At 39.7% G+C, this 25,878-nt stretch overlaps 3 protein-coding genes across 3 annotated transcripts; 2 read left to right on the forward strand and 1 right to left on the reverse strand.

The window, feature by feature from the left end:
* Positions 1 to 417: 417 nt before the first annotated feature.
* On the forward strand, positions 418 to 12,280 carry LOC135081471 (arfaptin-2). Its single transcript, XM_063976176.1, has 7 exons — positions 418 to 592; positions 765 to 895; positions 1,456 to 1,620; positions 5,744 to 5,912; positions 7,640 to 7,792; positions 8,529 to 8,679; positions 10,903 to 12,280. Exons 1-7 carry the CDS (start codon positions 582 to 584, stop codon positions 11,062 to 11,064), a joined length of 942 nt encoding a protein of 313 aa, XP_063832246.1. The 5' UTR covers positions 418 to 581; the 3' UTR covers positions 11,065 to 12,280.
* Positions 12,281 to 18,182: 5,902 nt separating this feature from the next.
* Positions 18,183 to 19,295, reverse strand: LOC135081717 (diphthamide biosynthesis protein 3). The gene is made up of 3 exons (XM_063976505.1): positions 19,089 to 19,295; positions 18,837 to 18,911; positions 18,183 to 18,431 (listed from the first exon to the last, which is right to left on the reverse strand). The coding sequence occupies exons 1-3, from the start codon at positions 19,194 to 19,196 to the stop codon at positions 18,363 to 18,365; spliced, it is 252 nt and encodes an 83-aa protein (XP_063832575.1). The 5' UTR covers positions 19,197 to 19,295; the 3' UTR covers positions 18,183 to 18,362.
* Positions 19,296 to 23,273: 3,978 nt separating this feature from the next.
* Positions 23,274 to 25,360, forward strand: LOC135081718 (THAP domain-containing protein 5-like). The gene is made up of 5 exons (XM_063976506.1): positions 23,274 to 23,393; positions 23,628 to 23,872; positions 24,094 to 24,147; positions 24,557 to 24,709; positions 25,180 to 25,360. Exons 1-5 carry the CDS (start codon positions 23,293 to 23,295, stop codon positions 25,296 to 25,298), a joined length of 672 nt encoding a protein of 223 aa, XP_063832576.1. The 5' UTR covers positions 23,274 to 23,292; the 3' UTR covers positions 25,299 to 25,360.
* The last annotated feature ends 518 nt before the right edge of the window (positions 25,361 to 25,878 follow it).

Consider the following 25,878-nt stretch of genomic DNA (forward strand, 5'->3'; position numbering starts at 1 on the left):
TAAATTTTTTGTAAGTTTAACTTTTTCGTGCAGTTGGCGCGCAAGATGCATGACGTAAATATTATTATTTGTGGATCAAGTAATTACTCCATTCAACTCTAATTTTAAATTCAATATAATCCAATGCATATTAGCCGTTGCATTATTTAGAGCGTGTTCCTACTCAAGTTCATGCTCAAATTCCATTTGACAATTTGACAAGTTTGTATTTTTTGTATTGTATAGATGACCCACGCTGAACTGTCCCACCAAACTCAATGACAGGGGGGCGCTACCATCGTTCAACTATATGGTTTCCAACATGGCAAAAATCGGAACTAGCGATCCGGTATTGACGGTGGCGCCCCACTGTCAATGTCATGCATAGGACAGTTCAGTATTTTGGAACTATATTGTATTTTTCATGGCTGTATTGGAACACGCCTAATGTCAAACAAAAAAATAGTCAAGCGGTCGATTTATTTTGCAAATCGTAAAATCTAAGTAAAAATTATGTTGTTTTTATATTTGTTCTAATTAGATTGGCAAGTGAATTGTGATTCTTACAATTCGTTTGACAACACAGTTTGGTTGCCGGCAAGATGTCCAAGTGGTGAGTCATTTGGGAACTATTTAATTGAAAAGATTCTCTGCCACACATTTGTCCATTTTACTCTTCGTCTTACTACATTTCAAATGAAAATATTTGTACATTGTACTGTGATTAATCTATCTACACAAGTATAACATCTGATAAGTCGCTGATAGTGTTATTGTCGATCTAGGCAATCTGAAAGAAGCATCCACGAAATGTTAAAAGACACACCACCAATTCGCGAATCCAGCGATTCCATCAACTCTGGGACTGAAGCCAAGTTCCCTACGTCCCGATCTATGCCCTTCCCACCGGCCTATGGTATGTATCTACATTATTTACTAAATACTATCTATACTGTAGTTATTGTTAATTAGCTATTGGTTTTGTAGGCCAAATATTTAAAATTAAACTTACCATTATCTTTAAAACTGTTACTTACCTAGCTAATCAGCTGATGGTAAAGGATTGAAGTTCACTGCTTTTCTTGAAGGACTCAAACCAGTTTGGTAGAACAAGGATAAAATTGATTTTATCCTCATATTCCTCATATTTTGTTTAATCAAGTGTTATTTTATTAATTATAATTATTAGTCAAGAATTATTTTATTTTCTTACATTCAGTGTGTAATGACCTCACCAAACTAAGGACATTTACAGTTTCTTTGTATACCAACTAGGAACCCAACTCATTATCTCTAAGTGGAAAAATTCTGAGGTATCAACTATCCTGATTATGTTTAACTATCTGCTACAGCTGGTAAAGTTTAACAAAGAGAGAATGAAAATTTTGAGATGCACTTCTTAGCTGAGAATATTTTTTAGAAATAAAATAACATCACTCCAAACAAAAGATTGTAATAATTTTTATCACACTACAGCTCCACCAGACGTATCACAAAATGGCGCTGCAGGCTCCAGCACTCTTCTCCGAGCTGGCTCGACCAAACTGGAGTCCCTTCGCAACTGGAGTGTCTCTACGTACAAATGCACGAAGCAAATCTTGTACGAAAAGCTCGGTAAAAGCTCCAGGACTGTAGATACAGGTTTGTATGGTTTTTTATTGGATTAAGCTGCAACTGCAAGTTAAATAAAAATTGGACACATTGAAGCTTGATGAAACATTTTGTACAGGTACAAGTTTTATTAGAACAAAGAGATACTATGAAAATACAGTAGAATCCCGATTATCGGGATCAATTAAAACCAGGGGTATTCCGGATAATCAATTTCAAAGTAAAATCGAACAATAATTAACTTTTTACTTATAGAAAATGGTTAATTTAAATCATTCACGGCCGAATACTGAAACACTACTCAAATCTGTCACTCAGCTGACGGGCTCCTAAATTTAAGTATCCTTCAATTTTAAATGGTATTCTCAAACGCTACTCAACGGATTTGAAGCCGTGATCAGCTAAGCAGCTCTCAAATGTTTACATAATGGCAACATTTACCAAAAAAAGTATGTTTTCATTTACACAAATGATAACTTTACGTCTTTTATCCATTACACGCAGCATCGTTTGGTTATGTATTGTCTTTTATGGAAATATACTCAATCAACTTAACATAGAACAGTTTATTTTTAGTTTCTATTATATATAAATCTCGTTTTATCATATAAAAAAATTAATGCTTGCATATTTATTTAATTAAAAAAATAATTTTAAATGTGATACTTTTTATTGCTGAAATCTATTAAGTGGCGATCGTGGACCGAAACGTAACCACAATTGACATTTATCATTGTTGACTGACAGAGCATCAAATTGACAAATCAACAACTCTTGGAAATGCTGCTATGCGATGTCCCCTTAATCCTCAGAAATAGGCATGTTTATGTAAAGCGATTTCATAGCAGCTATTTTGGTTGTTACTTCGTGCACTATACGATGCACAGTTGGCTGTTAGATGTGGAAGATATCACCTAGTACACGTTCATAACTTCCCGTTGCGTAGAACAGTAGGGTTATAACGGTTATAATAAGTATTTGGTCCACTGGTTGTATGGCATTTGGTGAGGGGTTTCAAAGAGCTTCCAAATTATGAATCCAGAAACAACACCGTTTCTTTAGAGATGCGGAACCTCGCTCGGAATTGCATGTCATTATAATAATATTTTTCAATAGCGTTCAGCCTTATTGCGTTCCTGCGATTAGATCTAGGTATTTCCTCGAGGCTCGAAAGAAATGATAACGATGACACACATTATTTACCACTATTTAGGTCGATTTAGGTATAAGAATAGGATTTAAGATACCGCGCAAGCACTCTCAAATTTAACAGCTGCTTAAGACGATTTGACAGTTGTTTGAGTAATGCTTAGCGTTGAATGGCGTTTCAGTATGCGAAAATTCATTTAAGTGGCGTTTGAGTGCAACTTAATTTGAGAGGTGCTTAAAAATTGAGAACTGCTCAGATATTGTTTTGAGTATGCGAAATGTAAGTTTAGGAGCTGCTTAACTATTTGAGAAGCCGTCAAATATTTAAATGGCGTTTCAGTATTCGGCCGTTAGACCAATGGGTGAGCCAATTTCTATTAACAGTGAACAAGACGATGTCTGTACCGTGTTTGGTGGCGGCGCGTCTTTCCAATCTATACATAGCCAGAACGCAAGGGTGTGAAACTAATCGAGTATAGTTTGGAATATACTTTTTTTACTAAGCTCCTCCAAACTATACACTGCCAGTACGCAAAAACCCGTGTATAGTTTGTAGTGACGTAGGTAAATGATCGTATTCCGTAATATACATAGCCAGTACGCATACGGACTGATCATGCGTGACGTAAAATGTTGGAATGAGTGCGCTATTACAATATGTGAGTATGTAGTTGTATTATTCGACATTTTGATTTATTGCCCTCTCTTTCTATTACATGGTAATTAATATCCGCGTATCTTCTTTAAACACTGAATCATCTTTCGGCACGTGCCGTTATTTTGATAGAGGGTTTTTAGTTAAAAATGCCGAAAGGCATTAAGTCCGCCTTATGTACACTGTTTTATGTGCATACAAGTTTAAAATAAATATAAGTAGGTAGTAATAAAATAAAATAAATGTAAAAAATAAATGAACATAATAAATTTATTGTTTTATTAAAATTAGTAGAGGAAGCACGACAAATAGTGTGTTACACACACGTTTAAAAAATAATCTTCTCTTAACTCACTAGAAATAGACTATCTTAAAAAATGTGATAAGCATGTAAATTTTTTTTACTTCTGCTTCGTTCGCTACGCTACTCAGCCAGGGATGTCCTAAAGTAGATCCCGTCAAATTATCGATAAAGTGATGTATTTTAATTATTATGGTGCAGTAGCAAAATGAGCGAGGAATAAGAATTCAGAATGTAACGACAGACTTAAAAGATAAATTTTCCTAGTTCAATTTTTGTGTCTTATAAATATATTCAAATCATTTCCTATTACGTCGAACTTTTTTATGTTAAGTTTTTTATTAATAGCTTTTATTTAACTTTCACTATTCGTTTGTACGTATAAATGTAAATTTTCAAAACTTGCAAACGATTTTTCGACCATACGTAGATCCAGACAATTAAAATGCAGTAATAATTTCAGGCCTATTATTTAACATAATTTTAAAGGAAATGGAAAACTCTTTTAGACAGAGCTCAATACTTATCTAAAATAGCAAACAAAATAGTATTTGTAAAATATCGATACTCCTTTTATAAAGTGTATTACCCCAACATTCATTCTATCGCCGATATCATTGAATTATGAACCTTAAATCATTTGCAATAGATAATCAATTTAATCTATTAAATTTTTAGTGACATCTACTGTAGAGTAGCGGAATTATTACTTCGGAATTTGTAATTTGCCCAGTGATTTTCAACTATGGTCCTTATTACTTTGCATTAGATGTTGTATACACTGAATCATGTGTTTAGTGTCACCTAGTGATGAGTAGCAGTACAATAATGTAAGTAAAACGAGATTTTAGCTTTAAATCATATTGGCTTTTGATAAGGTTGGATTTCAATTGATTTGTGACATGCGCTCTTTCGAAAGGCCAGACCAGTGCAACGAATGACAGACAATAATCTAAGTGTTCTTCTCTGCTGTGGTTTCTGCATAATTAATTTTATAAAAAGTGGTAAATATAAGTGAAGCTCATCAATATGAGATGATGATTTTCAGGACTTAAGATAAAACATGAAAAATTATATACGTGCCTATAAAATTTGAGGGTTGCCCTCGATTTCCCTAGGATCCCATTATCAGACCCTGACTTGGTGACAATGGGACCACCTCAAGAGTATACCCTATCGAACAAAAAAAAAATTTTGAAAGTCGGTTCATAATTGACGGAGTTCTGCGGTAACGTACATACAGAAAAATCGAATTGAAAACCTTTTTTTTAAGTTGGTTAAAAACTACTTACAAGTGTTAAAAAAATAGTTTCATATTGATTCAGTAAAATAATAATGTGTTACATGAAATACATTTCACTTTAAATAGAATTCCATATTTTAGGTACTACATCAAAATCAAACTAAATTCATAATATTATTTATGTCAAGTGTAAGTAGTGTAGTATAGTTTGGATCGAAGCCGCAAGCATCCACAATGCGAACTATACACAGCCAGTACGCAAAATTCGTGTATAGTTTGTAGGAACAGATTTACAAAGGAGCACTCCAAAATATACACGAGCAGTTTCCTATGGGTGCGTTCTGGCCATGTATAGAACGGAAAGACGCGGTGGCGGCGCCGAGCCGTATCACAGGCGGCGCTGTGCCCTATTGATGGTTCCAGGCCCTAAATCGTTAATTAGAGCCATGAAGAATGAGTCCGGATAATCGGATATCCAGATAATCGAAGTCCGGATAATCGAGATTCTACTGTATACAGAAAATTACAATAGGTATAGGTACAATCAATCTAGGTAACATTACCTCAAAACATAATTTTAATAACTCATAATCACCGAGTGCTTAACTATGATAGCACATCATTTACAGAGCTGGAAGTCCAAAATCCAGCTTTGAAAGATGTGCACAAATACAACGGTATTCTACGCCTCAGCTGAGCACTTGAACTAGAAAATTGCTTTCCGTACTTTTTTTTAATACTTTATTAGGGTAAAAAAAAACAGGCAATTGATGGCTTAACTGACCACAAAATTGTTCATACGCAGAACTGGAAGCCCAAATCGAGATGCTCCGCGAGACGCAGCGCAAATACAACGGCATCCTGCGCCTGAGCTCCGCGCTCACGGCGCAGCTGACGGCCGCCGGCCACACGCAGCGCGCGCTCGGCGAGGCCTTCGCGGAGCTCGCGCAGAAGTCGCCGGAGCTGCAGAACCAGTAAGTGTCTAAGTTCCCTAGGAAATGACGTCACTGGCTACACTATAGGTGTGTCTCAACGAAGCGACCTCGCGAGGTGTGACATGACGCAGCGCAATACAACGGCATCCTGCGCCTGAGCTCCGCGCTCGGCGAGGCCTTCGCGGAGCTGGCGCAGAAGTCGCCGGAGCTGCAGAACCAGTAAGTATCCAGAACAGACGGTGAAACGCAACTACAACGAAACTGCAACTGCTAGTTACTTTGAGTTGCATCTAAGTTTCTGCCATAGTGTCCGTTGAGAGACCACACATGACGCGACCAGTTTGAAACTTTCAGTTTCAGAATCGTCAGAAAGTTGCAGTTTCGTTGCAGTTGCGTTTCACCGTCTGTTCTGGGCCTAAGTGTCTAGGTTTCCTGAGAGATGTCGTCACTAGCTACAATATAGGTGTGTCTCAACGGAGCGACCTCGCAAGGTGTTCATACGACGCAGCGCAATACAACGGCATCCTGCGCCAGAGCTGCAGAACCAGTAAGTATCTAAGTTCCCTAAGAGACTTCGTCACTGGCTACACTATAGGTGTGTCTAAACGGAGCGACCTCGCGAGGTGTTCACGTGACGCAGCGCAATACAACGGCATCCTGCGCCAGAGCTGCAGAACCAGTAAGTATCTAAGTTCCCTAAGAGACGTCGTCACTGGCTACACTATAGGTGTGTCTCAACGAAGCGAGCTCGCGAGGTGTTCACACGACACTGCGCAATACAACGGCATCGGCTTCGGGGAATAGTGGAATAAACCACGGCATCCTGCGCCTGAGCTCCGCGCTCACGGCGCAGCTGACGGCCGCCGGCCACACGCAGCGCGCGCTCGGCGAGGCCTTCGCGGAGCTCGCGCAGAAGTCGCCGGAGCTGCAGAACCAGTAAGTGTCTAGGTTCCCTAGGAAATGACGTCACTGGCTACACTATAGGTGTGTCTCAACGAAGCGACCTCGCGAGGTGTGACATGACGCAGCGCAATACAACGGCATCCTGCGCCTGAGCTCCGCGCTCGGCGAGGCCTTCGCGGAGCTGGCGCAGAAGTCGCCGGAGCTGCAGAACCAGTAAGTGTCCAGAACAGACGGTGAAACGCAACTGCAACGAAACTGCAACTGCTAGTTACTTTGAGTTGCATCTAAGTTTCTGCCATAGTGTCCGTTGAGAGACCACACATGACGCGACCAGTTTGAAACTTTCAGTTTCAGTTTCATTCATCAGAAACGTCAGAAAATTGCAGTTCGTTGCAGTTGCGTTTCACCGTCTGTTCTGGGCCTAGGTGTCTAGCTTCCCTAGGAGATGTCGTCACTAGCTACACTATAGGTACGTCTCAACGAAGCGAGCTCGCGAGGTGTTCACATCCTACGCCTGAGCTCCTCGCTCACGGCGCAGCTGACGGCCGCCGGCCACACACACCCACACGTCTACCCACAAGGTGGAGACGACCTCATAATGGTAGCAGACAGGTGACCTCATAAAGGTGCTGGATGCAGGCTGCTACCTCACCCGGTCAATCTGGAAAATATCCTTATCAATCATCATCTGGAGGTTTATATCATGTGTTGCAGTGGACGTCATGTAGCTGTGCTTCAGTAAATCCCATTAGCGGTTGATACGACGCAGTTGTTTGACCTTCTTAAACTAAAACACCTATCAATCTAAATTTTATATTGGTCCTTCGAGCCGGATTTAACATAATTTATTATAACTACTCCAGATTCCTGTACAACGCGGACACCCAGCGCTCGCTGACCAGGAATGGCGAGACGTTGTTAGCGGCGCTGCACTTCTTCAACAACTCGCTCAACACGCTCACCAATAAGACCATCGAGGACACCTTACTGACCATCCGGCAGTATGAAGCGGCTAGGTAATAAGACTATACATAATTATACTTTCTTTATTAACCTCTCTTTGATTTTGATCTGTTAATGTTAAAAATGTTTTTCATTGGTTTTGAACTTTATCTTATCACGCTGAAGATAATTAAGATAAGATAATCATTTATTATCATTTCTGTGTAAATACATTCAAAATATGGTGGCATCAATAAAAACTTTCCTTCTACAATTTATGAGATACAGTTTGCTGATAGACATTATAACGGAGGCATATGTTGGCATTTGATCATCCTGTCCTAAGTAATCTATGGTCAATATGGGAAGTGCAGGTCAAATCTTCCATTTGCCGTCAAATTGAAGTGCCTCTTCTTGCAGTGGGACTGGGGACTGAATGACCCGATGTCTGATGATAAATAATTTCTATACCCGTTTAGCCAGCCTGGGGAGTGTAATCCATATCCTTCATTTGCCTCTGGTATCCAGTGGTCTCCAGTGGAGACTCAATGACTAGTTGATGATCAAATAATTGTCAATTGCTCAGCAAAACGATCAATATTAGCTTCAATGGCACCTGTCAATTGGGCTTCAATTAAAATTATCATCAATTTACTTCAATCACGTAAATTCAATTGACAATCGCTTCAATGTCTTTTGTAAACGATCAATGTCAATTGACAATTACGTAGAATTGACAATCGCGATTGATCGTCTCGGGGCCACTTAATACCTGAGTCTGACTGATGAATCATCTTGTAAATCGTGCAGAGTGGAATACGACGCATACCGCAGTGAGCTGGAAGCCAGCGGCGGGAACCCACCGGAACTACTGCTGGGCAACATCGAGCGCCACCGCCGTCATTACGAACGTCTTCGGGACGACTCGGCCGTCAAGCTCAAACTGCTGCACGAGAACAGGGTGAGTGTGCGGGCTGCGGCCACTGGTGCGACAACAGGGCGAGTGTGCGGGCTGCGGCCACTGGTGTGACAACAGGGCGAGTGTGCGGGCTGCGGCCACTGGTGTGACAGCAGGGCGAGTGTGCGGGCTGCGGCCACTGGTGTGACAACAGGGCGAGTGTGCGGGCTGCGGCCACTGGTGTGACAACAGGGCGAGTGTGCGGGCTGCGGCCACTGGTGTGACAACAGGGCGAGTGTGCGGGCTGCGGCCACTGGTGTGACAGCAGGGCGAGTGTGCGGGCTGCGGCCACTGTGTGACAACAGGGCGAGTGTGCGGGCTGCGGCCACTGGTGTGACAACAGGGCGAGTGTGCGGGCTGCGGCCACTGGTGTGACAACAGGGCGAGTGTGCGGGCTGCGGCCACTGGTGTGACAGCAGGGCGAGTGTGCGGGCTGCGGCCACTGTGTGACAACAGGGCGAGTGTGCGGGCTGCGGCCACTGGTGTGACAACAGGGCGAGTGTGCGGGCTGCGGCCACTGGTGTGACAACAGGGCGAGTGTGCGGGCTGCGGCCACTGGTGTGACAGCAGGGCGAGTGTGCGGGCTGCGGCCACTGGTGTGACAACAGGGCGAGTGTGCGGGCTGCGGCCACTGGTGTGACAACAGGGCGAGTGTGCGGGCTGCGGCCACTGGTGTGACAACAGGGCGAGTGTGCGGGCTGCGGCCACTGGTGTGACAGCAGGGCGAGTGTGCGGGCTGCGGCCACTGTGTGACAACAGGGCGAGTGTGCGGGCTGCGGCCACTGGTGTGACAACAGGGCGAGTGTGCGGGCTGCGGCCACTGTGTGACAACAGGGCGAGTGTGCGGGCTGCGGCCACTGGTGTGACAGCAGGGCGAGTGTGCGGGCTGCGGCCACTGGTGTGACAGCAGGGCGAGTGTGCGGGCTGCGGCCACTGGTGTGACAACAGGGCGAGTGTGCGGGCTGCGGCCACTGGTGTGACAACAGGGCGAGTGTGCGGGCTGCGGCCACTGGTGTGACAGCAGGGCGAGTGTGCGGGCTGCGGCCACTGGTGTGACAGCAGGGCGAGTGTGCGGGCTGCGGCCACTGGTGTGACAACAGGGCGAGTGTGCGGGCTGCGGCCACTGGTGTGACAACAGGGCGAGTGTGCGGGCTGCGGCCACTGGTGTGACAACAGGGCGAGTGTGCGGGCTGCGGCCACATCGAGCGCCACCGACGCCACTACGAGCGTCTTCGAGACGACTCGGCCGTCAAGCTCAAACTGCTGCACGAGAACAGGGTGAGCTCGCTGTGGTGTCTTATTTAGCTGCAAAAATCGCTCTTAGATTTTACAGATTCCTGACTTTCTGTCTTATAGCCAAAACGGTCATACGCAACGCCATACAGCGACATGATCCCATGGTAAATTGGCAAAACAGAGATGCAACATTCGTGCATCTTTAGGGCGCTTTCAATTTAGACGTTTCGTGTCGGACGTTTGCCGCTCGTTTTTCATGTTTACGCAAACCGTCCAAGACGCCGACATCTTTGCCAACTCCTTAGTGTTTTGTAAAAAAATTAAGATTGTATTTGTCTACTAACCATAAATAGATATAAGTACTTACTAACATTAAATGTAATTTCAAATTGGCAATGTGAGCGCTTTGGATATAAATCTGTAAGCTCACTTGCATGTTAATTAAATAAATAAATGTGTTTGCAGGAACGCACACGGTAAATTGTATGACCATTGCGTCGGAATAAAATTTTTAGTTAGTGTGCGGTCTTGCAAACATATGACAAACGCGCAACACGAAACGTCTAAATTGAAAGCGCCCTTAAATAACTAGGGACTCAAGAAGGGGTAGTTTGCAGGCATTTTGGCTTAGTTTGATGAGCCTAGATCAGTGTTTTTCAACCTTTTTCATGACGCGACCCCCCCTAGCATGAAAAAATATTTTTGACCCCCCGACCCCGTTCGCTTTTTTCATGCCTTTTACGAAGATGTTGTAGGGACCAAATTTTTCTATCTATACAACATTTATGCTGAGTTTTTTTTACTGAGGTAGTTTTTACGACCTCTCGCGACCCCCCTATAGAGGGGGTCGCGACCCACAGGTTGAAAAACACTGGCCTAGATAAAATATGCGGAAAATGCCAAGGATTTATTTATCGTTCTTTTTACGGTTACCGATTCAGTCAACTTTGCATTCGTGACAAAAATAACCTGTTTAATATTGTTTTACAGGTGAAAGTGATGAACAAACAGCTCCTACTATTCCACAACGCGGTGTCTGCTTACTTCAGCGGCAACAACGTGGCCTTAGAGGCCGCGGTGCGGCACTTCAACATACACTCGCCCCTCCCTGCCGCCTCGCCTCCTCCACAACCGCTGCCGAGAACCGCCTAAACCTTATTGCTAGCGGATAAGGTCTGTTTTTGAATACTATCACTAGTGGAACGGTTTAACCTTATATCAAGCCAATAAGGTCTGTTTTCGAATGACTATTGAATCTGATTATTTGCTGCTGCCATGTAACCTTACAAGTTGATAAGGTCTGTTTTCAAACAACGTGGCCTTAGAGGCAGCGGTGCGGCACTTCAACATACACTCCCCGCTCCCCGCCGCCGCTGCCGAGGACCGCTTAAACCTTATTGCAAGCGGATAAGGTCTGTTTTTGAATACTGTCTCTAGCGGAACGGTTTAACCTTATATCAAGAAAATGAGGTTTGATTTCATATGAAGCGAAAATGCTCCTTAGGTGCTGCCATGTAACCTTATTGCAAGCCGATAAGGTCTGTTTTCAAACAACGTGGCCTTAGAGGCAGCGGTGCGGCACTTCAACATACACAACCCAATATGCTCTCTATTGTAAACTGATTAAGACAGTGTTTCTTATGGGAGTCCGTAGCCTTATCTATGGACCATTTAAAAATCATAAATAAATGCCACAAAAAATCTCGTTTGCTTTATTATTAAGAGGGTCCTTAAAATTGAAAATTGTCCTAAGGGGTCAGTGGACAAAAAAAGTTTAAGAAACAATAGATTTCGACATGAATTCGTTCGGTAATGATCTCGAGTATTCCTTTACAATTTAATTTGACTCGAAAAAGCCAAAAATTTAGATTTTATTTTACTAAAATTACTAACTTATTCCAAAGGGCTTTCATTATTTATTTCCCTTTTTTATTTTTATATCCAATTTATATGAATATTTTTTATATTTATTATTTTAACTAATAAAAAGTGATATGCATATGCAAGTGTTAACTCTTTTTTAATATTACCTTATTTTGTAGCATTCTTTTCATCAAATTAACATAAATACACTAAACAAGATTATACTTTTCTTAGTTACATTGGAAAGATAAATGGCCTATAAATTCTTTGCAATCATTTAACCATACCAATCTTATTAACATTTCATATTCATATTTCTACACAGTTTGATTAATGACATAGATCAATAAATCGAGTTAAAAATAGATTTATTTAGTTTACTTTCAATGATAACTAACTGAGATAAATATTTTTAGAGATTGTGTGTGATAAAAACTATAGGCTTCAAATAAGTACATGCTTACAAAAATGCTTTCGGATTTTATATGTTAAACTGCACAGTTGCAATATACACTCGCGAGCAAAACTATGGAATCGCTTACATGAAGTTGTTTCCACGCGATCTTGTGTACTAACGAATTTGTTAGTAACAAAAAAAGTGGCACCATTTTAAAGATTAAACTTTTACCTTTTAATTGATACTACAGTTGCCGCGAATACTCGCTATTATTCGGTATTCGGCATTACTCGACATTTTATTGATATTCGTCGAATACCGAATAATAGCTAGTATTATTCGGCATTCGGCGAATAGTTGTCTAAAATAAACTTTTAGTGAACAAAAAAACTAATGAGTTAAAAATAATCATATTTTTATTATTTCCCTAATAAAACAATGTACCTGTGCCTATCATATTCATGACATTAAATTAGTTAGGCTTTTTAATTAATATTTTAAATCAGACAGAGGCAGATTGTGGTGCAAAAAAACATTTTTTTCTGCACGTTCGGGAGCGTCGGTTTCGTTTTTCCTCGTAAATAAACCTGCCTCGGAAAATAGTCTTTCTGAATAAACAGAGCTTGCTGGTGTGATTAAGTATCGTTTAGCAAGCTTACTTAATATAGGAAATCTATTCTTATTGGTACTCAAAGTCCACCATTCATTATGGGTTTATTTTTCTGTCAGCCTTTGCTAATGCAATGTAGTGGGCGATTTCTTCAGCAGTGGCATTCTTGGGTCGCTCTTTAGTAGGTTGCTCTATACAGGGTGGAAACGATAAGTGATCTCATTCGATTATTTCTAAACTATACCAGATATCAAAAAACTAGTTATTGATCCTGAAAGTGCTTCATGAGATCTATCAAACGGTATCGATTGTAGGTTACAGAATAAACTGGATCTTTTCGAAAATTCAATGTTTCCAGCTTCCATACATTTGGTAAAGCCATGTAATATTAAAAACTAGGTACACAAGATATCGTAAAACTGGTTACAGATCCTAAAAGTGCTTCACGAGCTCTATCCAACGGTACTAAAAATAGGTTACAGAATAAACTGGATCTATCAAAAAATTCAATGTTTCCATCTTCCATACATTTAGTACTACCACAGTCAAGGCACTCATCTCTTGATAATATTATAGCAAGTAAGGATTAAAACTAATGTTTGCCATAACTAATTCTAGATAAGAATGCATAATTATGAGTTTATTTTAAGTTTATTATTTAATTAAAAGAAAAAACATTTCTAATATTGTGTGGTTGGCATACATTTAGTATGGAAGCTGGAAACATTGAATTTTCGGATAATTCCAGTTTATTTTGTAACCTATTATTGGTACCGTTCGAAAGAGCTCGTGAAGCAAATTCAGGATCAGTAACCAGTTTTTCGATATCTTGTGTAGTTTAGAAATATAATCAAGTGACATCACATATCGTTTCCACCCTGTAGATGATTCTTCAAAACATGCCCAAAATTTACTACATACTATGTAGGTATGTATAACATGAAACAGATTTCTTTAAATTTATTGTTTTCTTTTCTCACAACCTTAGAAGAAATAAGAAATAATTTTAATGTTTTTATGTCGAATAGTAATGTCGAGTTATTCGACTATTCGCCATAGTGAATGGCGATTAATCGGTATTCGACTATTCGCTATAACCACTATTCGCGGCAACTCTAATTGATACCAAATTCATTTAAATCACACCAGTATTTAAAAAGATATCGCGGCTGATGTGAAGAAGTAAGGAAAAAGACATGTATCAACTGTTTGATACGTCGCGAGTTGCGGCCCATTTACCCCCTATAAAAGCACGTGTTTTCGGATTTTTGCTTTCACACGTTGATCCACACACATCTCAGCTTCTTTTGACACTTTACCTGGGATTCTACACCTTCAGAAGCAGCACAAATCCTTGCACTATTGCAAGCAGGGCTCAGCCAGCGGGCTGTCGCATGTCAGCTCCACATAAGCCAGTCCTGAGTTTCGAAAGTTTTAAGACGCTTTCGGGAGACTAGTGGCTTTATCCCGAGACCAAGTTCTGAACAGCGCCAGTGCACATCGCAGAAGGATGACCGTTTTTTCATGTAAACCTCTCTATGAAATCGTCATTTGACTGGTATCGACGTCCATCAAGAGCTCAGAAATGTTCGTAGGATAGCTGTTAGCGTGTGGACAGTTCGTCTAAGATATAAGCAATAGAATTTGACTCCAAAAAGGCCTGCCACAGGCTCGAAACTGACGACAGGTCACCGATAAGCACGCTTTCAATTTGCTCGTACACATCTCGATGGGAAGTCGAGCAAGCCACCCCCATAAGCCACTGTTTCAGCGAACCAGCACTGCACAAATCGCTGCCTATAGACCCGACCTCTTCAACTGCTGCACTGCAAACACAGTCTGCATTCATCGGTGAACAAAACTCGCCTCCATTACTCGCCTACCCATCAAAATAAGTGCGAGTTAATTGAAAGCGTGCTTGTCGGTGACCTGCCGTCAGTTTCGAGCCTGTGGCAGGCCTTTTTGGAGTCAAATTCTATTGCTTATATCTTAGACGATCTGTCCACACGCTAACAGCTATCCTACGAACATTTCTGAGTTCTTGCTGGACGTCGGTACCACTCAAATGATGATTTCATAGAGAGGTTGACATGAAAAAACGGTCATCCCTCTGCGATATGCACCGGCGCTGTTCAGAACTTGGTCTCGGGATAAAGCCACCAGTCTCCTGAAAGCGTCCTAAAACTTTCGAAACCCAGGACTGGCTTATGTGGAGCTAACGTGCGACAGCCCGCTGGCTGAGCCCTTCTTGCAATAGTGCAACGATTTGTGCTGCTTCTTTAGGTGTAGAATCCCAGGTAAAGTGTCAAAAAAAGCGGAGATGTGTATGGATCAACATGTGAAAGCAAAAATCCAAAAACACGTGTTTTATAGGGGGTAAGTAGGCCGCAACTCGCGACGTATCAAACAGTTGGTACATGTCTTTTTCCTTACTTCGTCACATCTGCCGCGATATCTTTTTAAATACTGGTGTGATTTAAATGAATTTGGTATCAATTAAAAGGTAAAAGTTTAATCTTTAAAATGGTGCTACTTTTTTTGTTACTAACAAATTCGTTAGTACACAAGATCGCGTGGAAACAACTTCATGTAAGTGATTCCATAGTTTTGCTCGCGAGTGTATTTGTCAGTACTTAATAAAAAATGTGATTGGTCATTCCTGTATGTTAGGCTTTATGCTTGCCTAGTTGATAAGGTGTTTTGTATTATACACAGATCGATTCTATGGCCCGTAATTTGAAATGAATCTCAAATATGATTATACAGGGTGTTAGGTAAATGGGTATATGAGCCGACACTAGCCCATGTTAGCATATGCATATAAATGGTATGGTAAAGTCAGAAATTTGATATCATCATTTAATTTTTTTTAATTTTCATACAAAATAAAATAATTAGAATGATGATATCAATTTTCTGACTTCACTATACCAGTTATATGCATATGTTAACATGGGCTAGTGTCGGCTCATATACCCATTTGCCTAACACCCTGTATACTCAAACTATAGCATTAGCATATAACCGAGTCAGCGTCTGAGGTATGGGTGCGGCACGGGAGGGATTTTTGTGACGTCAAACGTCAGTAAGACTTCAGATGTCAGCAGACTAAGTGCCTTTTCACACGTCCCGGTTGCCGGCTAACCGGCGCCGGCTACCCGGCGTCAAATGAGCTTTCACACGCTCCGGTTGATCGACTAGAGAGCCGACAAGAGTACAGTCTCGTTCATTTCATACTTTCAAAGATGGACCGTGAACAAATAATTGCAATGTGGCTTTTATATCCTAGACTGCATCCCACTTAACATCAGGTGCGATTTTGATCAAATACCTGCCTTGTTATGCAAAAAAAAAAAAAAAAAAATATCGAAGACGAAAATATCTGCGCCGGAAAGAAATATCAAGAAATTATTGGGTTCATGCAATTAATATGAAAAGAGAAGCATTAGGTGCATTCTATACATTATTCCCAGATCTACGAGCACATGATGACAGGTTTTTCAAGTACAACTACTTTTGATGAATTACATAACCGTTTGAAGAACTCTTTGCAACGTCAGGATACAAAAATGAGAAACTGCAACTCTCGCAGACTGTACCTGGACGACTGACCGACCGGCGCGTGTGAAAGCTAGTTGCGTGTTCCATACACCACTGTCAGTTCGGCCGCCGGCTAACCGGTGCCCGGCGACCGGACGTACAGTGGTGGATCCGGCGCGCACCCGGCGACCGCCTGCCGGATTAATTTACGCCGGAACATGTGAAAGCTCCGTACCATGCCCATACACTTCACCACCGGGTACCCGGCGCCGGATAGCCAGCAACCGGAACGTGTGAAAAGGCACTAATGCCTGTTTTCACCAACAATCCCTAATTTTTAAGTGATTCCCATGGTAACCCATAACAGGAATTTTGTTTTCATAGGGTACCAACTCTTAAAAATTAAGGATTGATGTTGAAAACGGACATAATTTGTTGTTGAGTCTGAAAGGAGACTTGAGCTTCGTTTCACAAATACGGGCCCATATCTAAACCACTATTCGAAATGTAATTGTATCTCAAGCACATTCACTCTCTGTACATTGTAGTACTACTGTGTAAACATATACATTTTGTTTCTAATACTATTGTATCCCACAGTTTCTACTAATTCACATAGATGACAATATATTTGTTTAGATATTTACAATTCAGAATATTTGACCATCTTCCATTGATTCTGCCAAGTGTATGATTAGTATGATAAATATAGTATTGACCGTTAAACAACGTGTGATTGAAATAACGACAATTCTTTGACACGCCAATGATTTTTTGTTATTATCTTACCCCCTTACTAATAAAAAGTTACACAGTTGTTGAACACTGTTTTAAAATGACATTTCCATACTAAACGTCACTTTAAAACACTGTTCAACAAGCGTGTAAGTTTTATTAGTAAGGGGATTACTTTGTAATAATAATTACTTACTGATTACTAAATCAATGTTGAAGATATATTATTTATTTTTGTTCTATAATTATGTTTTTGATAGGTACATAGCTGTTTAGCAGCACCGAAGTTTGTTTTGTATTATTGTTATAATACAATTTACTATTATTGTACTCTCAATTTTAAAGTAACAAGTGCGTTAATTCAATAACACGTTATTTCAAGATACTTTAGACATCTCGGTAAATCATTGTAATTTGTAATATAAAATGTACTTCTCAAATTATTTACTAAATCCTACCTATCTGTATATCGGAATGGAGAATAGCGTGTGAAAATTGTTATAATTAATAAATGACAATATGCATAGTGTAATGTGCAGTTGGATGTGTCTGTATAGGTTTACAAAAAATGTAAAATACAAATATCTTGCAAATTAAATTCTGATCAAAATGTAAAGTAGTTAATAAGATACTTTTTGCTATAACTGAAAAAGAAAATGCTGTTAATTTTTTGAGTCTAAACAGTTATATCCAACTGTAGAGAGAAGGTGTACTCTAACTAAATAGCTAGTCAAAAATGTTTCTTTACTATCAATGTGACTTTATTTATTTAATTGTAGAGTATTATTATACACTAGGTACATAAGTTGACAGTGCGTTTATCATATTTTTAAGGAGTGTAAAATAGACCACTTATAAACCTAATTGTGTTTTATTTGTCATATATGATTAATTATCAAGTGTATGCGCACACTAGGCGACAATTTGGGGACTAGACGCCTATTCTAGACGATTGCTTGTCGTCGCGACTCTGACGCCAAGTGTGGGGAGGAGATTTGAACAAAATATATTATGAAATAATTGTCGGCCGCAGCCTGTCGTCGGATCTAAGTCGCCGAGCTCTCGCTATCGCGTGTCGCCTAGTGTGCGGCGAGGACTGAAACATAGGAATAAAACAAAGACAAATTACTAAAATAATATACTTTATTAAAACATCTGAATCACAGCATAAATTGAACTATGTTCATAGTGCATCCATGCAGACACTGACTGTCTTCTTCTTGTAATAACATGTTCAACAATTTCATTGTTGTTCAGGGCATGTCAAGGGATTCCTCGCTTAAAGAAGTTCATTCTCACTGGCGTTTAGGCCTTAACAGTTTCCTTGTCTCCGTCCTCCTTATGCACTTCTTCAGCCTCCGCTTTGAATTTGTCCTGAGAAAGAAACAGCTCTTCAAAATAACACCTATTACATACACAAGAACATTATAAGATTGTACATTTTTGTAACAACATAGTGTCTGTTTCAAGTAAGATGCCAGTGTTTAGATTGACATGCAATGTCAATTTATCAGTAAACAAAATATCTTTTTATGCACTATGTTTTGATCGTCATTTTGTCAGGAACTTTAAATTACCATTGTGAGAGTTCTCTAACTAGAAAGTAATTAGGTATAAACATTTAGTGCCATCTCTGGTTCACACCAGTAACTTTGAATGGGATGTGGTGCCGAATGAATACAGATAATAAACAACACATATGCCCACAACATTTGAGACTAAATTTACCTCCAACTGGCAAGTGCTTACAGTTCTAGATTAAATAATAATAAGGCTTACTAAATCATAAACGACTTTGACAACAAGAGAGCAACTTGGACATGTCGCTACTTCTTCCCCTGCCATCAGTTCTTCCTGTAACCAAGAAAAATATAATGTAAACACACTCATTACAAACTTGTTACAGATCAACACATATGGTAGAGTAGTTGTAAGTGTTCAAAAACTATAGATGGTGATATAGTTTAGGACATAACGACTGGTAAATCAATTAACCGAGTCTACTGATACAAAAACAATGAGGATTCTAACCTTACTAATCTGAAAACGATCTCCGCACGGGCACGGGTAGTAATACATTTCATCATCTTCGTCATATTCAAAGTCTTCTATTTCGATCTCGTCGTGAAATATAGTCATTTTTACTGGTTTACGGTCGAGGTTTTATCAATAAATCAAAGTTTTTCACGAATTACAACAACCGCTGAACCGCATGACGATGAAGACCATGACAATGACATTGACAGTTGGAGTGTTGCATACTCAAATTTGTATCCACCCCGTTAATTCTACAAGTTAAAAGGGTTGGTTGATGACGACGGACGGAGCGGTTTTTCCAGTTCTTCCAGTTAGCCTGATTTCAGAGTCAAGCGTTTGACCGGCGCCGGCTACATGCGCGCGCTTACAATTTATTAAACTGTTGCACTCTTTTCCATAAAAAAAATATTTATTTTTAAGCTATTTAGCTTATCCTCTTAGTCAGTTTGTCTCCATGGTGAAGTTTAATTAAACACAACTGTACACCGCACGGACACACGCGAAAAACGTGTGAAAAGAGTCTTAGTAAAGACTCTTTTCACAGCAATTCGCATTCCGCCGGTCATGTGCGGGCTGGTTGAGCACAGATTAGAGAGTATGCTGTTGAGTCGCGCTGGCCGACGGCGGCGCGTGCGTGGTTTCAGAATAACGCGCTGGTTACTCTGAAACCAGCCTTAGAGAATAATTCACCCAAAACTGTTGAAAAAAATCTCTTTTCTTAAATGTTAATGATCAAGCAACTTAACCGGATGGACTAAACCTAGCTAGAACGTGCAAGAAAAGTGAGGCAACTCGAGTGGACCATTCTGGCTATTTGAAACGTCAAATCAGGTACAAAAATCCGTCAATGAGGATCTGTACTGTTGTAGAAAATTCAATAAAACTAGTATGTACGTTAAGCTTTAAGACATAAGAAAGATATATCTTTTTGAATTATCCAAATCGGACCATTACTTACGAAGATATTAAGTAATAAACATAGGCCGTTTTTGCCGCTAAAAGTCAACGTACGCAGGGCCGCGTGACGTCATTATATCCGAATCGAGCGCAGCCGGCGTACTATTGGGATGGAAAATATTTTTTTCCAGCTAAAGTATCAGTTTTAGAAAAAAACTTTTAATAACATTTATTCATCAAAATAAAGTAACCTATCGACCAGTAATTTTTAAAAATAAAAATTGTGAAAAATAAGTATCGCTATGTCCAAAAACCACATTTTCATAGGATTCGATGCAATGCGGAGACGCGGTAGGGGTGAGTATAACTTAATGATTGTTTGTATTGAACATAATAATACATAACATAATGATGCTAATACCCAGTTTCTGGCCGGGGGGGGGGGGGATAAGTCATACCCAGCTTATAGCCTGGGGAGAGGGGCAAGCCTTACCCAGCTTCTGGCCTTGGTGGGAGGGGGGGAGAGGCAAGTGATACCCAGTTTCTGGCCTGGGGGGGGGGGGGGGAGTCATACCCAGCTTCTGGCCGAGGGGGAGTCATACCTAGCTTATGCTTATGGACTGGGGGAAGGGGCTAGCCTTAACCAGCTTCTGGCCTGGGGGGGGGGGGGTGTCAAGTCATAACCAGTTTCTATGGGCTGGGGGGAGGGGCTAGCCTTACCCAGCTTCTGGCCGAGGGGGAGTCATACCTAGCTTATGCTTATGGACTGGGGGAAGGGGCTAGCCTTAACCAGCTTCTGGCCTGGGGGGGGGGGGGGTGTCAAGTCATAACCAGTTTCTATGGGCTGGGGGGAGGGGCTAGCCTTACCCAGCTTCTGGCCTAGGGGGAGTCATATCCAGCTTATGCTTATGGCCTGAGGGGAGGGGCAAGCCTTACCCAGCTTCTGGCCGGGGGGGAGGGGGAGGGGTCAAGTCATACCCAGTTTCGGGCGGGGGGGGGGGGGGGGGGGTAAATCATACCCAACTTCTGGCCGAGGGGGAAGAATGCCCAACTTATGACCTGGGGAGAGGAGGGGGGCGGGGGAGTCATACCCAGCTTCTAGGCTAAGATTAAATAGATTTCCAGGAGGGAGCAGCTGTCCTTTCCTGCAGCAGCTGGCCCGCCCATGGGAACGGCGAATAGATAGGTAGGTACGTAGGTTTAACTCAGAAAAACAAAATAACAGGTAGGTATTGCGTGTACATCGAAATGATCTTCATAGCAATGTCTTGTAGCCTAGGCAGAGTGTATCTGCCTCAGCTATTACCTTATTGTTAGAAGTAAATAAATTAATACTTATCCATTTTTTCATAGCGATAAGACCGCCTAATTGTACCTTGTGTGTTCCTTTTCTTCTGTTATGTTATTTGTTTGGTGTGCAATAAAGTGTATGTGACTCTAACAACACTTATGAACACTTTATTTGAATAAATCGCCAAATATACCACCGCGGAGACCCCAATCGCGTCTCTGCGTTCCATTGAATCGTATTAGCGTATGGATTTTTTGCGTTATTTTTCACAATTTCTATTTTTAAAAATTACTTATCGATAGCTTACTTTATTCTGATGAATAAATATCATTACAAGTTTGTCTCTAAAACTGATAGTTTGGCTAGAAAAAAATATTTTCTATCCACGCAGTACGCCGGCGGCGTTCGGATCGGATATAGTGACGTCATCGTCCCCGCGCCGGGCGGTCAGTGAACTTTTTTAGTAATTTGGCCATAACTTCGTCAATTTTTGTCGTAGAACAAAAATTTTTGGACTGTGTATTAAGGATTTCTTAGCCCTATAAATCTGCATTCACAGCTAAAAATCGAAATGATCCTCATTATGTCTAAATAATTTGACCGTAAATAAATTTATGCGCATTCTGGATCTCAGAGACTACTGTGGTACTGCTTTAGGAGTTAGGATTAAAATATAAATCTGAGTTGTTTTGTTGGTGGACTGTGATATACAAAATAAATTATAAATACCCCTAAAATTGATTTTTGATTTACCAAGTTGTAGGGTAAATTTTATTTTCTGGCCTTTCTGTTTAAATTAATTCGTTCCGAAACTTACTGAAACCGTTCTTTTCGTAAACCATAAACACACGTGCGCACAATGCTGCTTTTACGCTATGCGGAAATTAGCCGAGTCAAGTCAAAAAAACAGAGGAGTGGGATTCATCCCCACTCCACTGTTTTTTTGACTTGACTTGGCTAATTTCCGAGCAGTGTAAACGCAGCATAAGGAAATATTTAAATATTTGTTGCTAGTAACACTGATTAGCAGTCACGAAAGTCACGTGGTGGGTAGACACTTCTCATTCAAAAACTAGTCTCTATATGTAGCAATTGATATACAACCTTATCCCTTAAGCAATAAAGTGCATTTTGGATTGATTTCACTACAGCAGGGGAACCCGCGGATCAATACCACCATACTAAAAATAATTGTTAGTGTCCTTATGTTGGTAGTATTGTTAGTTTGACAAATGAAAAAAAATGTCTGTCAATTGAGTTTGAGTTTTAAACCGGCGAATTGATTCGTGTGAAGTTATTTTCTCAGATTTGGTGCAATATTACTGTAAATAAACTTTTCTGTCGTTTACGTTGAGTTGATTAAGTTCCTCCGTATCGGGCGTGATAAAGTTTGCTGTTCAGTGTTATGTTTTTTGTGAGATAGAGACTCTTTTAAATAAGCTGTGTTTCAACTTCTACAGAAGTTTAAACTCTTATTTACTTTTCTGTTTAATGGGTATGTTATCTACTTACTTGAAATATTAGATCTATTACAAATCTATTTTTCATTAAAAACAACCCTATGTGATGAAAATGTAAATGTACTTTCAAAACTGGTAAATGCATGAACCAGGGCATTGACACTGGTTGGAGAGAAATTATAGGCTTTGTTTAATTAATACCTACAGTAGAACGCCGATTATCCGAATTAATTGGGACCGGGGCCGATTCGGATAATCGAAAATTCGGATAATCGGACATAGACTGGTAATAGAGAAAAACGAACTGTTATACATAGAACTAACTTTAATTAGTTTAACAAACAGATATATTGCTACTTGGCGTTATTGTAGAACTGCTACAATAACGCTCAGTTGAAATATATCCAAGTTCCAACAAAAATAATCAATAATTACTTGGTTTTAATTTTTTATATTACGCTTAGGACCGATTCGGATAATTGGCGATTCGGTTAATCGGCGTTCGGATAATCGGCGTTCTACTGTATTTCATTTTAGGCTTCTACTGATAATGGAGAGTAGAAACAACAAGAAGTGCGTTATTTGTAATAAGAGGCGAAGTCGTGGTGGATCACCCTTACTTTTGAGTAGGTTTCCTCTGGATTCTGACCGGTAAGTTTCTAATAACACTCATTTATTACAAGATAATTTTACTGATTGTGTAAACTTAAAGGCTGGGATTAATATTTTTAATCATACAGTAAATAACCATAACCAATTTTTAATTTCAGTATTTTGTTTCGTACTCTGTAAATGAATTGCATAACAATACTAAAAGAAATTAGTTGATGAATAAATTTCAGTTTGTTATTCTTTTTCTTTTCTAATAGGTATTTCTTATTTCAGTTGTCGAATGTGGGTTAAAAATGCTGGCATAGAAGACTTAGCATATGTACCTATTGAAAAGTTACACCAACTGAAGTTTGTTTGTGGTGGGCACTTCACTCCTGAATCCTTCAATGCCAAAGGAACTCGGCTGAAGAACTCAGCTATTCCAACACTGGAATTGAGCAATCCCATCTTGCCAGATGAAGTTTTGACAGAGTTTCCTCTTCATGTAAAAGACTCCAATAAAGAAAACCTCAAGACAGGTATGATGATGACTTCAATTATTTTTTTTAAATTTAATTTACTATCTATCAATTTTTCTGAATTATTTAGATGTCTTAATTAATTTTCTTTGGTTTCCAAAACAAACCAACCGATTGCAATTTAACAAGGTTCTTTCTTTGTAACCACAAACATGTGTTGTATGCTTATCAATAAATAATATATAATTTCAATTATTAATTATATCTATACTTTGTTACAGTTCTTTATGATCATTCATATTGCATTCCAAAGAAGTCAAATCCAGTTGAACGAGGTATGTTTATCTAAAATTATACTAATAATATAAAAAGGAAATATTTAATTGTTTGTTTGTATTTGATCGGCTCCGTAACTCGAAGCCAAGATAGCCTAAAGTGCGGGTTAGAACCCCACAGCTTGAATATTGTAGTAAACCCACTCGTAACACAATTTAGCTTAGAATGTGTGTTGAGTTAGAGGGACTTTAGTAATTTGTGTAATACAAATTCTTCAAAAAAAGTACCGGACCAATTTGAAAAATTTTAGGCAATCTACATTAATTAGCCAGGTCAGCTAGTTTCATAATATTTATAAGCTAGTAATTTTTAATGTGAGCAAGACATGTACTAGACTGATTGTACCCTAAAGTTGGGTAAGAACATGACATTTTATTACCCAATTCACATTTCATTATCTGCTTTCAGTTCCCCTTACAACTACAACCAAACAACTAAATTCAACATGTTTGGGAGCTGTGGATATACCAGATTCTGGTATTTCTGCGAAAACAACTTTTGAACCTCTTCCTTCTACTTCCAATGCACCAGAACATATGACCTATAAACCCATTACTCATGGTAAGTGTACAAACTAATTATTTACCTTCTAAAATATGCCTTCCCTCAAACTAAAGAATGCCACCCTGGATGCGTTCTGCAGTCTGCAGTCAGGTCAAAATGAACTTATATGTACAACATTCTAGGTTTCTGTACATTTTATATTAATGCTATTTGACCGTGCGGATACGAACAAAGAACGCAAAGCACACGTGACTGATTGCCTTATCACGACCACTTACAGATTGTCTTGACATACCCGCAGACCGCATCCAGAATGCAGAACATTAAAACCTCTAAATGCCTTTTTTTAATATTATGTCATTGTTATTGAAGGTGGGCCCACGCTTCATATTTTATGAGAAGAGCTATCATTATCCTGTCTTTGCATTTTTTTAAAACTTGATAATGATTGATTGATTTGGAAATAATATGTTTCATAAAACAACAAAATAAATTTTAAACTAATTTGCATATTTATAATATTTCAGATGATAAAAACATTTGCCATCAAGATGCACAGGCAGAAATATTAGTCCACAGTTATAAAAGACCTAAGAAAAACATTGAAATGAAAGGTAAGATAAAACATCCTAATTTAAAAAACTAAGTAAAATTGCTGATTAATTAACCAATATTCAATTCAATTTGCTTTAATGTTGTTTTTTTTACTAATGGAAATGTTTTTATTACAGACACTTCATCAACATTTACAATTAAAGAGAAGAGGCTTTGGCGACAGTTACAAAATGCAAAAAAAACAATAAGGAATATAGCGAAGTCAAGAGTGAATTTAGACAAGTTAGATTCGGAAGTGCTGACATCGTTAGTAAAGGATGTAGTGCAGAATAACAAAAAAAAGTCACAAGGAAAAAGGTGGACTTTAGCCAACAAAATATATGCTTTGGCTATATTTAAACGGTCCCCTAAAGCATACCGCTATATGCAAAAGCTGTTTACGCTACCAAGCACTAAAACGCTCCAAAGGATTTTAAAAAATATACCAATGGAGCCTGGTATAAATAAAAATATAATTGATATGTTAGAGGCAAAAGCATCAAGTATGCCAAAGGAAAATAAATATTGCTCGTTAATATTTGACGAGATGGCGTTAAAGAAACGGATAATTTATAACGAAATTGCTGATAAAGTGGATGGCTACGTGGATTATGGTGAGGGCGAGAACATGG

Source organism: Ostrinia nubilalis, chromosome 20, assembly GCF_963855985.1.
Source record: "Ostrinia nubilalis chromosome 20, ilOstNubi1.1, whole genome shotgun sequence".
In the NCBI taxonomy this organism is placed as follows: Eukaryota; Metazoa; Arthropoda; class Insecta; order Lepidoptera; family Crambidae; genus Ostrinia; species Ostrinia nubilalis.